General features: G+C 42.5%; 1 protein-coding gene across 2 annotated transcripts in view; it reads right to left on the minus strand.

Moving 5' to 3' along the window:
• Positions 1–20,726, minus strand: part of LOC139335557 (metabotropic glutamate receptor 4-like) — a 180,229-nt gene that overhangs the window by 109,873 nt on the left and 49,630 nt on the right. Inside the window, exon 2 of one of the 2 annotated variants that reach the window (XM_070969208.1) lies at positions 17,215–18,214. In XM_070969208.1, the coding sequence (XP_070825309.1) occupies positions 17,215–17,748 (534 nt within the window). In that variant the 5' untranslated portion in view covers positions 17,749–18,214. Of the gene's footprint in view, positions 1–17,214; positions 18,215–20,726 lie in introns of those variants that run through there. The other variant, XM_070969207.1, reaches the window with a different exon arrangement.

Below are 20,726 nucleotides of genomic sequence, written 5' to 3' on the forward strand. Positions count from 1 at the left end.
TGCACTTCCATAATTAAGGCTACAGGAATAAATATTCATACACAAAATTTCGGTGCGGTTTTCGAGTGTTTATTTTGCACCTGGCATTTCCTCTGAGCTCTGACTGCACTCGTGTTGATCATCATGAAGCCCTGAATGACTGGAGATACTTACACCAGACAGAAAACAAGGCACAGGTCTTTTTTTGCAATATTACTTCCATGCATGCTTTCCTACATAGCACGATTAAGTGTGAATGATTTTATTTATAGCAGCAGATTAATGAGCAGCTGGGTAGTTGTGTTATTATGACACGCTGTGAGCAGCTCTGCTAACATGTAGGGTATCTTTTACACTGACCGGGTCCCTTTCTTGTGAACATATCTGTAATTTTGCAGCATTCACCTGCACTTTCCTGCAGGGCTTTTCTGCTCTTAATGCACTCAGATCCACCTTTTCTCCTTCTCCTGCACTGTCATTTATCCTCCACACCGCTCGGCCTGACTGAGCAGCGTGTTGATGCATATGTGCGTGCGGCCAGTCGGGTGTGATCGTACCGCGAGGTTAAAAACAAGCGGGGGGAGCTGTCGCTGCCATGTGTTGTTTTCGCTTTGATATACCCATTTAATAAAGTTGTGTATCTTATATTTAGTGACGAGTAGCTTGCTGATGGAAGTGTTATACAAGAAGCAAGCTGCTCTGACATTTACACGTGGCTTAGTCACTTGAGTCAGTCTACTTGAAAGTAACACCTCTATGTGTTCCTGTGTATTTACAGTGTGTAGGGTCAAGTATCACAGACTGTGCGTCTGGAGAACGACCAATAAATGCATCCGCTATGTGAGATGTAGCTTCACTCCATGTTCAGTGGCTGCCAAGCCTGTTTAAAGTAAAACCATTTTAAAACATTATTTAAAACAGCATCCATTGATGAGCCCCGGTCCACTTTGTGTTTGCCATCATTAGCGGGGGAAACATGTCAACTGATTGCTGTAATAGACTTAAATGCAGCCTAGCCTCAGGCATGTTTTACATATGGCAGGACCTTTAATCTTGCTCCTGTAACACTGATTGATGCGATTGGTGCGTTATTCCTCCTCCAGGTGTTCCTCTCAGGCAGTTGAAAAGTTACCGGTGAAGGATGTCTGTTGCGATATTTTACATCTTGGCCGCTGCGCTTTTGAATGTAGCTGTGTAAACAATCCGGTCAGCGCAAAAAGAACCTGACAAATCCACAGCGCCATTGAATAATTCAAAGCACTCTGCCATCCATTCATCCTGCCAGCTTTTAAAGCTTCTGACTGCACTATTGATCTGTGTGCTTTGGCTGTACCCCATCGGATGTGTATTGAATGACCAAAATCAAATGAACAAGATTGTTGGAGGAAAAAAAAAAAGTTTTAAGCTTTTCAACTGATTTCGGAGAAAAACATCCCCGTGTTAATAAAGACTTAGATCCCGATGGCAAGTTTCTCAACTCAAACTTTTTGTAGATCATGTGTTGTCATTCTGTAACTCTAAAATGAATCTAGGGTAAGTTTTATCTGTCCTTTTAATATTATGGGATTTGAGTCCCCTCTGAATATCCCTTAAGTACTTGAAGGCAACTGATTAGGACCACTTAATTATCTATTACAAAGCTATTAAGACCACATTCCTAAATAAAAAAGATTTAATGGGGTTGTTTCTTTCTTTTCTATGACAGACGGTTAAAAAAGAGCCGTGACAGTAAAGCAAAGGATTCTTTAAATTCAAGCCAGCTTCCGGTTTAGCTCTTTACGTCCAGATAGAAACATAAAGTAAACATCCTTGAACCATCCGCTCACCACCAAAGGAAGGAAAAGCATCCCTACGTGTCTGAATCCATGTTCAGATGCCTTTACTCTTGACGCAGTGTTAATGTATGAATGTCGTGTGTCTGCAGCGGCCTTATCTCCCATGTTTGGAAGCATTTTAATTGCTAACAACACACGGTGCTGTGCTGACAACTAACTGCACAAAAGGTAATGCAAATTACAATTAATTTGCATAGAGTGCTTAATCAAATTAGAAGCCATCCCACAGAGACCGATTCAGTGCAATCTCTTGGCAGCGATGTCTCAACATTTGAAACACTCACGCACACAAACTGGTGTCGGCTCATATTACCTGAGCCAGTGAACGCCATCTAAATCTTAACTCTGCCATTTCTTCTGCATCTGCAAGCAACCTCAAGTTGTGTTTCTTTATGTTGAGCTACATCAAGGTCAACCGGCACCACCAGCTTCTCTGGGACGCGGAGGGAAAGAAAGGCACTCCTCTGCAAACCCCAATAGTTAGATTTTGAATATTTAATGACCCCTTTTTTCGGCTTAACTTGCAGAAAGCAGAAATGGGGCGGTGAAAAGCATTGATAGCACATGCAGTGTGCAGCAGTTATGAGACAACAGAGTGGGTTGAGTGAGTGTGCCTGCAGTCTCTCCCGCTCAAAATCAAGCTGCGCCGAGCTTACGTCTGTAAGCAGTGCGGCCTGATTGCCTGAGTGTTTCAATCTAGTCATTCCTGCGTGTGCTTTGACATTGATGCCAACAGACAGCAGACTTCTCCATGTGTAAGCAAACCAGGCTTTCCACCTGAGGCAGATCTTTGAAGTTTAGGAACTGCACGTGGAAATAAGAAGGTGTAATGCTCTTGAAGTGGCTTTTACAAAGACCGACGGCAGCATAAAATATTTATAACAATAAGTGAATTTGCTGAAAATCATAAAACTCTACAGACTGTTTTTGCACTGCTGAAAACTTACAACTGATTAATTATTGTACCCAAACTCTTGCAGTTTAACTCCTGGTAGTGATGCTTTTAGTCTCATCTGAAATCTGCCAAATAACACTGAGATTGTATTGGATGACATGACACTGCACTTAAAAAATGCATGGGTTTTGAAGGCTTCATGCTACTCTGATATCCATTAAAGCTGCAGATGATGGACACATGCACTTACCTCCGAGGCTAAAACACAAAGCTGTGTATAATTTGTTCCCACAGTAGGCCTATATTGGTCCACATACAGCACTTTCCCTTGAACAACAGCAAAACATGGTATGTCCTATAATAACAATAATAAAAACTAAAATTGAAATGTATTTTTGGTGCTCACAGCATCAGAATATTACCTTTGAAAAACACAGGAGCGGTACGTCTGACCAGGTTATTCAGGGTAACCCACAGCGCTCACTGTGGGCAATTTTTAACATTTTCAACCTTTAATAGTTTCCAACCAATGACGTGTGGTCTTTACATCCTCCTGAATAATCTGCATTTGTCTCTGGAAAGGAGTTCTTCAGTGCCTGAAGCACAATAGATGAAATTCCACTTACCTGCTTTTGCTGTTATCATAGGTGAACAATAGAAGTGAATTTTATAATGTGTCTGAATGCCACATGCAGTCTGCATTGTTTATTATGTAACATTACATTTCCAGGAAATGTATTAATGCATGAAACACATGATTAATGAGAAAAAACAATTAGTCTGCCACGTTTTGTTGTTTGCCAGTTAAGAACGCTGCTGTTAACTGGGGCACGTTCAGGGCTGCTTTAAGAACTATTTTCCCATCATTGTTCCGATAAACACATTACTACCAATTTGGCTGACCAAAGCTGTCTTTTGTGCTTTTAAAACATTAAAAAAGGTGAAATAAAAGGGTTACAAAAAGCACTCTGCTGCATCTGCAAAATCACTGACAGTGTCTGTGTCAGGATCTGATGCCTCCATTAACCCTGACTAGTTGATTAACTGTGAGAACAGTGCGCAGGCAGGTCATGTATTCACCGAGTCGATGGTAATGGCTTTTTCACAGGAGTGTCACTGTCTGCACAGGTAATCTGTTTTAGAGGTGAAAAGTGACTGGCTGGATGCATTTGCTGTTGTTAGGACTGCTTTTTTTATGAAAACCTTGTTTTTTTTTCTTAAATGGTTCAAATTGGGGCTAATGTTTCCAAATCACTTCATGGCTTCAAACAGAATGAGATAATTGATGTAAACCACGTTATCCTCCTTATCCAGCCATGACCTCTATCCTGTGCAGCTGATCCGACCGTAAGAAAGCACACACGGATTAAACCTGCAGCTTCCTCAGGGTTTATCCAGAAGCCCCGAAGCACCATTGAAACTAATTTCTGTTTGTGTAAAAGTAAGTTTCACACTCACATTGGGCATAATTACCTGCTTTCTTTAATTGAATATAATTATCTTAATCATTTCCCCCTTGGCTGCTCGATTGCTTATAGAGAGGAATGTTTTCAGTTATAAGAGCTGTTACAGTATTCTCATGTACAGGAAGTAAGCGTTAAAGAAAACGTTTCTGTTTCCTTTGCGTACAACATAAGCCGTATCTTGGGTGCAGTATATACTGTATCTGGTCTTTTATAATAGTGAGAAGAAACACTGAGGACACCGAGATTGATGCAAACTGCTCTTGTGATTCACATATTGATAAACCTGCGCTGCAAGAATTGCCATCACTTCTGGTTTTGCATGTAAACACGAATAGAATAAATACTGTAAGTGATTTCATGTGTCTCCTGAGGCACTTCACACTTTGTATCAATGACGTTTGTTTCCTGAACATATCAATGACAGAATGCATAGAAAGTTTAATTTGCTGCACTCATTCACAGATATTGATTTCTTACACACAAACTGCACTATCATTTAAATGTAATGGGACAACGCCTTTGGATGACTTTGGAACAAGTCCATCCACTCACTGTATTCATCCCCATGTCGATACTGCTGGGGTTTTAAGTAATGGTCATGCTCCAGCACGGGTCAATGGGATCTTGTGGGTTTACCATCTGTACTGTTGACTTTGCAGTGTCATTGAGACACATAAGATTGTAAATCTGGGGTCAAACAAAAGACACAAGGTTGTAATGTAAAGAGTAATAAATCCTGTCCCTGATTTAGAAAGTCATGCATGACAAAATAAGGAATGTGACATTGTTAATGTGATTAAACTGCCGCTCCGTTGACATTTCATTTACAACAAATCTGCGGCGTTATGAGGCTCCCAGCACGCTGCCGGGGCTGTGGATCATGTCTCAGTTTATAGAGTTTTATTGGGGAGCCCAACAAGGTGGAGATCTCCACCCTGAGATGTACATGAAGGCGCTGCAACGGCTTCCAACAGCTGTCAGACTGTTCAGCGGCAGTGTTTGTGTGTGCACTACGCCATTATTTTTAACTAATATGCATTACATCTGTACAAATTCAATTCAATTCAATATTCCTTTATTTGTCCCTCAAGGGGAAATTCCGAATTGCAATATTACATATTTTTTTTACTCTTATATATTTTTCTACCATGCAATAGTATAAAAACACTGTTTTTTATTATCCATATCTCACTCAAAACTTCTCCATTGAGAAACTGAGCCATCCTTTCTCAAGGCATTCGTGCTTTTATACCTTTTGTGCATAATATACAGATGTCCTTTTTTATTGTCTATTTTGTTCTTTTTCTATGTCTCCTTTTATTCTTGTCGTCTATAAAAACTTTATTTCCCCATGGGTTCAGTGAAGTATATCATGTTTCATCTTATCTTATCTTACCTTGAAAGTAGCTTGAGGGAGGAAGCTGCAGCATCCTTGACAATGACCCAAGAGCTCCCAGAGTCACATTTATTTTTTTTAAACTTCAAACTTAAAATTTTTCTTATCTATGTATATGTGTCTTGAAAACATACCGCTGTTTGCTTCCCATTTCCTACTGACAGTCACCACTGATTTCTTTTACCAAGATGTCTCCCTTACTTTAAACAAGTTTTTGTGTCTAAACTAACCCAAAGTTTACCATCGCAGAGTCAGAGAGGGTTTTAAATTTGCAGCTGCTGTTAGAAAGACACTGATAATGATGTCGTCCTTCAGTGGAAGCATCTGATCAGAAATGTCCATGTTGTTCTGGAGGGCGATTACAGACAAAAATGACTTGTTTAGGTAATGCTCATAGTTTGGGTTTAAATAAGTACACGGTTAAGGTTCGGAAAACACTGTGATTTGAGTTAAAGTTGCTGCTTTGTTAAAGTTCTAGAATTATTAAGCCTGCAAGAAGCTTTCCCACTTGAGCGTAAACAAATGTTGTTTTGGGGCTAAAACAACTGATATTTTCTTGGAATGAGTCTCACTTTTTGGCATCTTGAATGAGGGCAATCAAACGTGAAACAGCGTCCAGGGTATTACACCATTATTAGCAGTATTATGGTATTATTACTGAAGCCCATATTGAAATCCACATTCACACATAAATACTTCAGATACTTCAGATACTCCAGGGGTAGCCTGAAAGTGCAAAGCCATCCTGGATTAGATAAGATGACCTACAGGATACGTTACAAAAGGGTGAAAACGGCATGTTTCACCGTGTAACAGATGGCATTACATGAGACAGATCAGCAGTGACAAATATAAAAGGACCTCAGGATACAAAACACTACTTCAGCGTGAAATACAGAATGCTGGTGCCTGAGAACAAGATTTCACAGACTCCGTGGCTGAGTGGCCCCGTGAGAGATGATTATGATTTTTTTTTTTTCATATTCTTATTACTGATACCGCCAGGACTGCTAAACATGGCTACATGCAAAGAGTCTGTTTGTGCCATGGGACAAAAGATTATACGGAATTTCAAGCATTCAGACATCCTACAGTGTCAGAAATTGCATTCTTATTGATACACCATTTCAGCAAGAGTTCAGGAAATTATCCTGAGAGAAGGAGTCAGAGGGCAGAGGTGTTTACGTAAGCAGAGTAAAAGTAGGACAAGATATACAGCTCTTACTGCACAGTCTGGAAATATCGGCTACACCAATTGAAACGAGAGCTTGGGATAGAAACTGAGACATAAGGTGACATATCTAAAGTTCAATATCAACATGGAACCTTTGTGATACAATCAATAGCAATATGTTCCAGTCCTGAGCCGTACAAGTCCGAAAACTGACATTGAGCCAGGGAAGGACGAGGTAAACATGTCAGGAAATGAGGCGTGTTGTCACGCCAGATTCAAGATGCTGGGTCAATATCCAACTGTGTCTTTGTAACGGAGGGCCTTCAGGTCCTGATAGCTTAATGATTACAGGTTAAAGAAACAAGGTGATGGGGTGGGGACAAACAGACAGCCGGTCTGTAAGGATTTATAGTGTTTTTACCAAGTGAGGAAGCTCTTGAGACGATAATTAGCCTGTAAATGAGAATTGATCCTCCTCTGCCAGTTGGTAATGTGAATGTGTACAAATATTTGGAGAGCATGGGTGATTGGCTTCTTTGTTCTGCCTCTAAGTTTGCTGCGAGTCTAATTGGACACTAGTTTCAGAGATCAACTGGTTTCACTGAACGGCAGCGACTGCAAAGCCATGTGAACATCTCTTTCTTCAGTGCTGCTATGGAAGCAGAAACCTGCAAGTGCTCAAGTGTACCGAGACAGAAGAAAACGTAAACATGAGACTAGTGGGACCATCTTGTTTAAGAGCATCAGACATGGACGCTGGTGCTTTAGGCCTGAACCAGATGTATACAGATATGTTGGAAAATAAACCTTTTCCTCCATGTTTGGGCCTCTAGCTCACAAGCAAACGGCCTTTTAGGTCACTACAATGGAGATTTTTTAAATAGTCCCTCTGAAGTCTTGTTTCTGTGTATCTGTGTGTACATGAAAAAGGAGCGTTTGGGAAATGATGTCATCACCTCAATCAGCAAATGCCCATTGGTGCTTTGTGCAATGACCATTCATTCATTCAGTCTTTGGAGTCACGTCTTAAATATATTTCTCAGAGTGTTGGGTGAGATTAGGTTAATCAATTTCAGTGATTTCAGCCGAGGAAATCAATGGCATTAATCTAGAAATGTATAAGTAGAATTTCATGACACCAGTCCGATGCTTGTTAGATCTTCCTGGTGCTACACCTTACTGCAGCACACTGGGAGAGCTGTGGGAAATGATGGCTTCGTCAGCTCGTGCATTTCACTGAGTTCATATTGTTTAATTAAGAGACATGTTAGATTCTTACTGAACACCAAAAGTAAAATGTAGCTCGTGCTTGAAACCTTTTATCTTTTCTAAAAGCAAGTGTGACTGTCAACCTGGTTAATAGATTGTACGCAATACAAGAAGATCATATCCAGTATCTGTATGAGTGCACGTCTGTTACCGTCAGGCTGTTGTGGTGGGTTTTCAGTCAGTTTCATGCCAGTCGCGTGGCTTAAGGGAGGACAGTGCTGGTGTGTTGGTCACTTGGCACGTTCATATCACTGTTAGTTTGTGCTGTCTTGAAACTCTCATGCCAATAAAGTCTTTTGAATTGAGCTGAACATGCTAAACAGCATATCTGCTAAATATTTGCATGCTAGCACTGTCACTGTGCATGGTACCATGGCTGTTTCTCTATGGCTCTGTGGTAAAATACATTGTGTGGATGAGCACATGCCCTGAATACACAGTAGAAGAAGAAATAGCTGAAGATCATCATGAATTACCACAATAACAACAATCTTTGCTCACATCAGATGGCAGATAGAGAAGAAAATGTAGATTTTTTTTTCCTTACTCAGGGCATAAAAGCTATAACATTCATAATGATTTTGAATATTACACACAAGACAAAGTGCTGAAAGTATAGATTCACTTGTCCCAGCTCTGTTATTTCAAAATTATAGCTTGAATATTCCGTCCTCATGGTAAATCCCAACTGCCTCTGACCAGAAAGCGAGTCCCTTTGTGTGACACAGCAGTGACTCATGGGGTCCTCCGTGTTGTCTCATGTGCTGGAAGGCTGGATGATGTCCAAGCTGCTTAGCCTGAAGGCAGCCAAACTTTCTCTCCCTGTCCCTGCTGCAGGGTAGGCTGAGGATATCGGCTGGCATTAGGCTGACGGAGCAATCCCTTTGAGATCTCAGGCAACTCTACTGTGAATTTTTTCTCATATTGACCTTTTCTTGCATGTATGTTTTATATGTATTAGTCAAGAACAGAACACAGAAACTGCTGTGCTGAAATTAATAAATCATGGAGCTCTCCGTTCATCACTCAGTTTTCACCAGCTGACACTCGCTTTGACTGCTCAAGTTGAAGAAAAATAAAAATCACTCTCCCAAAATCAATACGGAAGCTGTCATGGCACCATTGATTACTTCTAATTTAACTCTGTTTGAGCTACTTAAGGTTTCTGTTGTCTCTTCCTTGCGGCTTCAAGCCTTTGTTTAAGTCTGAGTACATTTTAAGCTGCACAGCCTCAAACAGCAGGACAGAGTGATGGATTGGTGGGTTGACGGTGAGATTATACAGGTGAGACAGCTCCAAGCCTTTAATCCCACGCTCTTTTCAGGCAAACTATGTGATGACTCGGCTCTGTTTGTTGGTTTCTGTTCTGAAGATGTGATTTTTTTTCTTCTTTTATAAAAAAAAAAAAAAAAAGCCAGGGCAGGATACCAGATGCACGTGTTTAAATGTCTGAGATGTGCAAATTGCAACCGCTGCGGTATAGTGTCGACTCCAACTCAGAGAACATAAGCAAACCTTGTCGGTATTCATGTTCTGCTCTTCATTGTCCCTCTTGGCTTTGAGAATTTCACAGCAGTGCTCAGCAGAACGAAATCACACGTTAAAAAAAAAAACAAAAAAAACATTTTCCCCTCCTGCTAGCATCCCCTCAGTAGGCATGCAAGTGCACACTAATTAAATGCCAGAAATTAATTTGAGTGAAATCTAACATATCAAGAAAGAGAATGCACAGGAGGAGACAGCCACACACTGGCGTTTTGTCACTATGCTCTGGGATTACCAGGAGTGGTCCGGATTGCCTTCAGAAGGATTTGCAAGCGGCAGGAGAAAGGGGATAAAATAGTGCCAAGCATTAAAGGCAAGGTTCTGGGCAGCCTTCACTCATGACTGTCATGAGAATTGACCGCTCGGGCTTGGGTGGGCAAAGTGAGCCGAGTCGGAACTAATCCCGAACTAAAGGAGCTGCTTCTCTGTAGCCAGAGCATGGCAGATGGGGGACGTCTGCAATCGGAGGGTTGAGAAAGACAGCTTCATGGATTTGGTCTGCTCAGTTGTGAAACTCAAGTTGAGGGGCACAGATAAAACCATGGAAGCCTTCACTGGTCTGTGAACACACTGAAAACAATTGCTTGCTGCTTGTTTTTCAGACATTTATTTGATTCTCTCCCCTTTTTGTTCGTGTTGCTTGGACATTCTGGGTGCAGAGATTTCAGAGAGTGCACGGGATTTGCCGGGCATGGGTGGGTGAGTTTCAGGGAAAGGGCTGCGTGACTGAACTAATGTAGCGTTATGTGCACCGAATTACACTTAGCACGGAAAAGGAGTGCGCTTAGACAGAATCAGCTCCCCTGTCCAGACTTTAATTACCACCCAGTTCCAGGGTGTTTTGGCTCTGTGAAGGTGACAGGGCACACCTTGGGAGCACTGTCCGAGTTTGATAAAGCACCAGCAAGTCACAGTGTAGCATCTAGCTGTACTGGACTCTGAGCAACAGAAGTCTCCTTGAATACAACAGTTTCTTCAAAATGTGCCCCACTTTTGTTTTGCTCGATAATGACCATGCAGTGTTTAAAGCTGCACTCATTCATGTTTTTATATCAGTATTGGGTCAAATGGCTTTGTTCATGTTCAACGGGTTGCATGTCAATGGCAAATTGTCACCAAACTCTGCAGTCTTTCCCAGCTTTATGAGGTGTTCTGGCACCTTTCAGCTCCGAGTTTTGGTCTTGCCTGTGAACATAGTGGAGCATTTAGCATTGAAAGAAGCCAACTCCCCATTAGGAGTTGGTGCAGAACAAAACTGAGGTAAAAGGAGAGCAGATATTTGACTTAATTTGTCAGGTCATCGATTAACACAGCTTCAAATGCATGTGTTGTTCTGTGCCTGCAGGTTGTGTAATTAGGTGCATGTTTGTTAATACATTAACCATAATAACTATGTACTTTATAGCTAGAAAGTAGTTAATTCTGAACAAAAGAGATAAATGCAATTTTAACAGCCTATCATGTTGTTACCCCAGTGAACAGCTACACTGTATGCCTGTTCAATCTCTGTATCTTTACGGCAACAGATTACATGCAACGTTTCAATTTAATACTGCAGATTTTTATTCACGTCTGACAGTTACAGAAAAGGATATTTACCTTTATGGTTACATAGATAGATTGACCATTCAGAGGTGAAAATAAATAGCAAATGTTTGCATATTTTTCATAACTTCAGAAGTTTTCAGTGTTTCCTCGCTGTAGGCTGATGGGGTAATCCAATAAGAGCCCTGTCTCAACTCAGAGAAATGCTGAGGGGGAGTAAGGCACTGTGCCTGAGGGCCTCTGACTCTGTCTCTAATGAGGGAAGAGAGGCGGATGCAAGGTCTCTGCTTCATAGACAGCACAACTAGTTAACCCTCTTCATTCTGCCCAGAGTATACCTATCTACCACCCCTGCTCTCCTCTCTCCATCTGTCTCCACAGTTCCAAGCTCACTCCTCCACAGAGGAAAGACTTAGTCCTGCAGACTCACTGTGCCTGCTTGTACCTAATTTAGAGAGCTGCTGTGTCTAAGTTGCCCAAGCAACCTCCCTTTTTGTCTGACAGCTTATGATTGTCTCAGCAAGTCGGCTTCAATACCTGAAACACAGTGCATGCTCCTGCAGTTTCTCACTCCTGCAGCAGTATCCCTCAAGCCAGCCAGTGTGGCTGTTTTCTGTGAGGTATAAAAGACACAATCAAAAGCCTGGGACTTTAATTACACTCTGTCTGTCTTGAGTATCATAAGCAACCAACCACTAATTACCTCAAGTTCTGGTGCACTATGCTCCCGCTTATACAGCAGTATAAAGACCCAACTGACGAGAGCAGACCAAGCGTTGGATCCAGTGATGAGGGGATGCAGAGAGGGAGCTTTCAACCCCAATCCCTGGGCGGAAATTACGTAACAATATAGTAAAATATTCATGACACACCATGGGGACGGAATCCTGCCTGCTCTGAAGTGCTGAGCAAACACTTCGCCCTCAGCCACTCTAAGACCATGAGGAGGATAAAGAAAAGCCCAAAAGTAAGGCGTTGAAAAACAATTGCGAGTATGACGCCAATTATAGTCGGGAAACAAATTCTTCTTCCTCACACACAAAACAAACAAACAAACAGACTCATGAGGATGGCAGCGTCACTTCCTAACTGATATTGTATATTATGTTTAGGTCGTATGCTTTCATGTTTGTGCTTGTGTGAATTAAGTCATCATATAAACATGAAAATTGGATGATGCAATTCTTAAAAAAAAAAAAAACACCACAAAGCCACAAGCAGCTACTGACGTGCAGCTACACCTCATAACAGCTTACTAATGTTTTCATCATTGTATAAAACCATCTGCCTACTATAGTAAGCAAGAAAGTCTCATCAGCAGCTTGGGTTTAGTTTCAACCCAGCAGTTCAAGTGCGGAAAAGAAATAGGTTGAAAGGTTGAGAGACGCAGAGCCCGACTTTTGAAGTCATTAGAAGGAAGTGGTGAGCAGTGAAACCCTCCCTGCCACTCAGGGGAGTCCTACTTATGGCTATATGTGACTTTAATGATGCAGAGAAGAGCCGGAACTTGCCGAGCTGCGCCGTGCCGGAGTACAACCTTAGCTTTACTTATTAGTCGATCTCCTCACGGCAGCGATAGAGGAATGCATTCAATTGCAGCAGAGTGGTTTCTGATGGCTCTTGCTGACTTATACACTGTGAAATTCAAATGGTGTTTGTTCAAAAAGACCACATTGAAATCTTCGAGATATCGTTCGCTTTCTGTGTCTGTTGTCTGTATCCCATGAGTTATTTTATTTTGAGTATACCCACTCTCCCTCAGCGTGACTCGTCATCCTCTAATTCGGTGAATAGCCGTATTTCTCATGATGTCTTTCGACAGCTACCAGAGAATGAGCATAACTTTCTTCCTAACTCACCTGAAACTCTAAACTTAATGTCTGATTCTCTATAACATCCCTCTAGTTTGCATTTTAACAGTGACAGCGGCTCTAAATGTGTTGTGGCTTCTTATTTTATGCAATAGAAATGCGGTGCCTTGCAGCACTGTCACCCTTAAAATGATAATGTTTTACCGAAAGTGAAACGCAGCCAACAAATTGATTCTCTTTCCTTCAAAAACCTCATTCTTTGAAAAATCACCTGAACAAAATATGAGGGCAATTACGCTAAATGAAACAATGCAGTCAAGCAAATTCAAACATAGCGCAAGTGTGTAAAACAGAGGATGGTGGATGGTAGAGATGATGAGCTAAATTAAGCACAGCGGGAACATTTTATCAGCTTGTTTACATTATTAAATTTGTTCGCATGATAATTAAATCCTGAAGAGAAAATTATAGAAACAAGGGCACAAATGAACTAAAGCAAGGAGTGATATGAATCTGCCTCAGTACAGTAAATTGAAATACAAGTAAAGGCTCTGCCTCATGCATATTCAATATCATCTCGTGACCCGGTGTAGCATTAATACTATTAAAAACATTAAACCCAGTATTATTCTTTACACCTGGGGCCACATCTGGGCCCCATGCAAATCACATTTCCATGGCTTCTTGTTTCCCTATCAGTGTGATTCATGAAAAATTGTTCCGCTTGTCGAGTGCAAAACAGAAGATAAGTTGATTAAAGGCTTTAAAGCTTCCCAGTCCTCTGCAATGTTTATTTCAAATACTACAGGAATAAATGTCAAAAGAACGATGTTTTAAGAAAGGTTGCCACCAGTGTTGTGACCGGTTTTGCTTTTTCTATGCAATTAATGCTATCTGTTTGGCATTTAGTGTGACATTATGAAAACCAACGCTGAACAAAGACAGAATAAGAAGAATAAGAAAGAAAGAAGACAAACCAGGGGGGGAAGCCACTGTTCCAGCAGACCCGTTGTGTCTGTTATACAGTGTTTTCAGTTCAGTGACACTGCGAGGTGTCTGTTTTTCACACAGGGTTGATGAAGCATTTGTCAGATTTTAGCCATATGAACAGTTCATTTCGCTGATTGGAGGTGTTCCAATATGTGCTGTGGAAAAAATGGCTGCAAACATCTTGAGCCTGAGAAAAGATTGGACAACTCATTGCTGTTGCACAGCAATATCACAGTGTTACATATTAAAGTGGAGCAACGTTAGGACAATTATGCATTTTCCATGTTAGATTTTTTTTATACTATACAATCAGCACCACTATGAGCAGCCTGCCTGTTTACCATCCATGTTTTATCCCGTGTGCACTGCATGCCATGTCAGTGCCCCAAAACAATCCTGAAATGCATCACTGACACAAGATTTCCTGATGCTTTTTAAAGCTGATATGTCTGTGAAAGCCTGTGTTTTTTTTCCCCATTAGCCAATCCAACATTGGAGGTGGATGCATTTGGATGTGTTTCCCTCCTTCCATCTGATCCCACTGCTGATGCAGAGAGTCAGAAGGTGCAGCTCATGGTTATTCTGCAGCACTGCTGTGATATACAGAACATGCTCAGCTAATGGCTGCTCCCATTACCTGTCAGTGCTTGTATCTTGTCAAGGACAGACTGGAGAATCTTGGGTTGTACCCAGCAGTGGTACAAGGCCGTTCAATGCTTGCGTGCTCATCCAAGATAACCTGCTTAGGTAAAGAATATGAGGCAGATACTGCAGGGCTTTTCCTGGCTCAGGGCGGGACTTTGGACGGTGACTACGCACGACAGTAGGCATGATCGGTCCACAGTTAAGGCTGGACAATATGGCTGATAATTGCATCGGGATAATATATTTCATGTCAGTCAACACTGATTATTACTCTATCAGTGTTTTATCATCAATGTTATTATCATTTTTATGATCTACGTTTAATAAAGACCTGGAGAAGAAGGCTGAATTTAACCATTTTTAAAAAATGGGACCATCTTTTGAAATGTAGTGTTTCCTCTATCCCTCAGTGGGATTTGTGCATCATGCACCACGCCCTGTCAAGCAAACTGTTCAAACCCACTGGGCAGACACCTCTAAGGTCATTGTCCATCAAAAAAGGATTCCTGCTTACTCTGACCTCAACACAGAGGGTGAAATATTCATGCACCCTTTCGGCCCATCGACGTTGTTCTGAATCAGAGTGGTGCTACACTCGCACAAAACTCATTCTTTGCCCAAGAACACTGAGTCTTGGATGGAGCAGCTCAATGCTCTTTAGAGGAGAAAAAAAAAGAAAAAGGAAATAATTTGTTCCCACTGCAGGATTTGGCGTGCAATTTGGAACACACAACCACAAAATCCTGCCCAAACAGAGGCTTGCCAATTAGCTGTGTGAAGACGTCTCTCACAAGCCTGTGAGTGGACAGGCCCTCCTCTGGAGATTCATGTGCCCTCCACAAGGAGTCCAGCAGCCTTGTTTGGTGGGTTGGAGAGTTGTGCAATAGCATGAGCTGTGGCAGTCATTCCAGGTTTTTGGGTCTGTCTGGTTACATGCTCAACAGCGTCATGATGCCTGTGTGTGGACTGCTGCGCTGCGCTGCGTGTCTTCTGCAGGGTGGTAAAATTGTCATGGATAGGGCAGCATGTCTCTTACTTTATAGTAATGTATTTATGTCTCTCTTCCTTCCTGTGCTCTGTGCTAATAAGCAGCTCATACGTGTCAGGACTGTATGAGCAGTGTTGCTGCCTGAGCAGAAAGCCTGATTGTGGACTGTTTATTGTTGATGGTCTGCTGTGGAAACATTGCCCACAGACTTGGTGCATATAGAAAATAGAGTCCTGCGCAGGCCGAGATGTTGGCATGTGACACGGAGTGCCACGGTTGTGACTAACCAGTGTTTGCAGACAGACTACCGCTTACTTCTACAGTGCTGAGCAAAGAGACGGTTCCTGTGTGAGATATGTCACCAACCTCCTTTTTGCTCAGTGCTGGGGATAATAAGCGTGCATTCCCCTGATGATCAAAGCTGTTTGACAGGTATGCACTTGTGGATATGGAGGACTTAGACTTGTGATGGTGGGGAACCAATGCCGGCCTTGTGTCAGGTAGTTCATCCACCACTTTCTAAAAAAGCAGCGAGGATGCAGGAGTGCTGCATTTACTCTGGCTGACTTGTGACATGTCAGTCAGGCTTGTGACAAGGCGGATTGTATTAGTCAGTTAGCTGGCCCCAGAATGGCTACACAGATGAAACTTAGTTGAATCAATGTCACAGCAGGTGATTCAGGCTTTATCTTTTATAGAGCCCTTTTAAATGTGTGAATAGAACAGTGGCTATATATTGTTTTTGTTAACACTGGAACAGCAACGGAATCTCTAGCAATGCTCTCTGCCACCTCGCTAGCCACTGAAAGCTAAATGGATGAGGAACCGGAAAGGTAAAACCTGTATGCGCCGCCCCTACAGGATTGAATAGATTCATACTAATTCACTGGCCTCATCAAATTTGTCAAGTCTAAAGAGCCTTTAAGAGGTCCTGACCTGTGTTCTTAGATCATGGTTACAGTGAAAAAAACCACTGTCTTTGTACTGCAGCTAGTCTGGCATGAATATTAGGATATTATGAAAAAAACATGTTTTGTCCTTCTGCTTATTAGTCTGCCTGTGCCTGTAGTTTGGTTTGACAGCACTGAGCAGGTATTACAGCAGCCCTGTCATATATTGTTTATGTTTTGTTTTCTCATTTGCACATTATGTTTGCATCTGATGAGCAAACACAATACAGAATCTCATTTTATGTACTACATTAAAAGGCAGTGCAATGAGCTCATGGTGCCATGCATGGCTTCCCCGAATTAATTAGAAAAAGGCAACACTGAGGACTCTTGGTAAATTAGTGTCATTAGTGAGGAGAATTATGGTGTAATGATCAGCGTCTAGTTTTCTGGACGGCGGAAAAAAATGTCTAAAACGAACACTTCTCAGGAAAATAAAAAGGTCAAAAGAAAGGAGATAAGAGCACGGACTAGCAAATGCCAAGTGAAACTGACAGTGTGTTTGTGTGGCCTTGTTTATTCCACTAAAGTGAACTTTGCTTATAGTGTGGTCATATTGACATGGTGCACGATTAACATTTAAAGTTTGCCTTTTGTTTGGATTGTTTTCAGCTGAAAGTCTGATCTCTAAAAAAACACGTAGGCACAACACTGCAGGGAATTCATCTCTGCGAGCACGGTCAGAATGATATTAAAGAAAAAGTAAAGAAAGTGGGAGAAACTGACCTTGAAGAGACGCAATATGTTGGCTACCATGATTGACACGGAGCTGGCAGATGCACCAATCACCCCCACCACTCTCTCAGGCTTGGTGATGATGGGCGGCCCCCCGCTGAGACACTTGACATCAGTTGAGTCTTTCTCAATCAGTGCCTGAACAAATGTCAGCGACTGCTCCAGAGCATGGGTGTCCCGGGAGCAGGTGTCCAGGATACGTGCCCCCAAGGTGATATTAGGCAGCAGCTCGTTGTCGTTATTGATACGATCCAGGGCAAATAGCATGGCCTCCAGCCTGTGGATCCCTTTCTCCTTCTTCAGCTCTCCACAGGCTTTGCCATCGTTTCCTCTCGCGTGCACTGGGAACAGCCCACCCAGAGATATGTCCCCGTCAATGCGTATTGAATTGAGGTGCGTGTGGCCTGGCATTTTGGGTTTGGCAGCCGAAGCGATCAAGAAACAACAAGCCAGCAGCAACACCCGGCAGCAGACACTTCTGTGGCAGCCAATCCACGCTCTCTCAAAGCCTCCTCGCAGAGTCATAATGAAAGGCTAAATCCGCATCCAAATACAAATTCAAGTCCTTTGAAAATGAAAGAGGTGTGCACACATATACCCACACACACATACAAATGTCCTGAAGGTAAGCCGCAGTATTTTTCACAGCGCAGTTGTCTTCAGAAGCCTCTTCTCATGGTTTCTAACTCTGACACAAACTCGGTAATACTAATTATGCAGCCTCGCTCTCTTTATCTTTTGCTCTTTCTTCTTTCCTCCTTGTGTGTTGCTCGTTTTCTGCACCTGAGAGTGGTGGCTACATGCAGTAACTAAACAATACAGGGAGAGCGCGGAGGAAAGTCCACAGAGAGCGTTCTCGTAAGGTGAGAACAAAGGTGTGAAGTTAGGCTGTCTTCTGTGCTTCTCCAGAATCACTCGGGTGCATTTAGCTCTCGGTCCTTCAAGCAGGCAGGAAGTCACAGGAGGACCCCGTGGGTTCTACAGCAGGCTCCTGCAAAACCAGAAGAGAAGTGTCAGACGCTGAGGAAACAACAGAAAGAGCAGCTCTGTGTGATGTGTTTTCTACAAAGCAGTGGAAGTGAAAGATGAAATGGAATCACATTCATCTGACCAACAATGCATTGCTCAGTGTGTTTATGCAGGTTTGCCTTGTGTTAGTCTCCAACACTGCCGAGGTTTGGACTTGCTTCAGGAATCTCCCACAGAGTCCTGCTTAAGTCAGTGGATGGGAGACAAGCTTCTATGTCATGCGCTCCATATTTTAATTGACATCATATTCAAACTGCACAGGACATTTGCATTCATCAGACAGTCAGAGTTGGTTTCTGGATCCCTAAAATTTAAGCAGGAATAATACGTGGAACCAGCACAGGAAATCTGCTCTGTGTTGCACCCTTGCCTCAACTGCTTTCAGAGCACCGCAATGAATTATTTCTGTGTGCCTTGAGCATAACTGATTCGCTGCTGCTTGGCACCCTTCCATAGACTTCATAACTGCACGCTGCTCTGCTCATGTAGATCCTCTCCTGAGCATTTTCCGAAAAGGTTACGAAATATAGTGCTAAATTAAGAGCATAGCATCCTGATGAACAAAGAAATAGCATTCCTCGCGTTATGAACATGTCTGCTTTTCTTAAATCTCATCCTGCGTTGATTGTCCTACCCCCTGAATCAACAGTACTGGGTACTCTCTATGTGTGTGTGCTTTCTCTCAACAGTAGGCTGGCTTCCTCCACAGTGCCAGACTAATAGAAGGATGGATGTGGACACGGTGGGAGAGGCCTGCAGCTCTCCCTCTCTCGCTCTCTCTCTCAATTGACCATCACACACATATCCGTCAGGCTTTACTTCATGCTGCTTTTGTATGCTAACATACAGTCTCCCGCTGTGGCGCGGCCTGTAACAGAGGACACAAAGGGCAAAAACTTGGATCAGAAAGTTCTGCTCCATTGCAGCAGCTGTCAATCCGTCCCTGCGCATCACTGACGTTTTGCAGTTATTTTAATGGCCATGCAGGTGTAGTGGCAGGCAGTCACGGCTCTTTTTGCAACATCTTTTTCTCCAATGTTGGATTCATATTTGTAGGTCTATCTCATTGGAGTGGGGGGCGTCAAGAGATTCGCCACGACTCATGAATTAAGAACAGCTTTGCTTTCACATGTGCATCTCTGCTTTCTTTTACTTTGGACATCAAATCAAATAATAAAGATGCCCCGCTCAACACCACACAGTGGCCTGTCTCATGCTGCTTCTCCCGTCCTGCTGGGAACCAAAAGGAGATATTTATATCATCCTGCACGGATCATCCCCCTAAAACACGGCATCCATAATGGATGAAGGCCTACCAGTCACTGCAAAACATCTCATTCCAGGGGAAAGCCTCAAAGAGAAGGAGGAGGAGGAGGGTGACTACATGGACTTGGCCTTTTGTATGAAACAAACAGTTAGAAAGGGAAACTGCTGCACATGCTAGAAGGAGCCCCTGTGGAATAATGATGGAGCAACACCTGCTTGTTAACCACCATCAACAGACTTTTTTTTTTTTTTTTTTTTTTTTAATAAAAGCACCATATAGAAGGAAAACGCTCCATGTTGTACAGACAAAATGATTCTCCAGAGCACTCTATGCTTCACGTAGGCAAATTTGCCAAATGGGTGGCCCGAAAATAGCTTTTTAATTTGACATTTGCACTTCTCTTTGTGCGCATTGGTGGTAATGTTGTTTGATTATGTCCAAAGAGATCATGATATAAGCCTGAAAATGAAGGAGAGCCGCAGGCAAGGAGTGTGCTTCGTATTTCAAATCAGCTTATTCTCCATCAGTGTGATCACAAACTAATAAAACCACAATCAGGATAATTGCAGTGCACCGTCTTGAGTGCTCGACGGTACTCTGGGAATTGAGTCAGGCTTTGAGAATAAACCTCGCCATCTCATAGATGAAGTCCTCCCTGCCTCTTGACATCTTTTTGGAAGGGGTGGACAGCAGTGCTCTTTCACTGTCATCACTCTGTGAAACACTGCATGCACAGTGGCAGCTTCACCAGATGTTTAGTCACAAGGCCCAGATGGGCAGAGCAGATAAACATCAGCTGTCTGCAGAGAGTGGGACTTCAGGGAAATTGCAGAATCTACAGAGCGACCGTCTCCCCTCACTGTGACGAGGAGGAACTCCGGCTTCCTCAGCACTCGACCACGGTCCCCAACTGCTGTGCGCACTGCCACGCTGATGGCTGACAGAGCCGCTGTGGGTTTCACTAAAGTTGAATCACACATTGTTATGGAAGAAAAAAAAGTTTTAAATCTAATATTTACTGGAGTATGTCTGGAATTTTGCCACGTTTAAGTGAGTGTGACCCATTAGTTAAAGTTAAATGAATCACTATTAAAAGTTGTTGTTTGCATTCCAGTGCAAATTAACAAGATGTTCAGCAGTAAATAGCCAGTAAAGCCATCTCATCGGTTAGCATCTCACAAATTTTCTGTTCATTCTGTTTCGCACT

Source organism: Chaetodon trifascialis, chromosome 8 (genome assembly GCF_039877785.1).
Source record: "Chaetodon trifascialis isolate fChaTrf1 chromosome 8, fChaTrf1.hap1, whole genome shotgun sequence".
NCBI lineage: Eukaryota > Metazoa > Chordata > Actinopteri > Chaetodontiformes > Chaetodontidae > Chaetodon > Chaetodon trifascialis.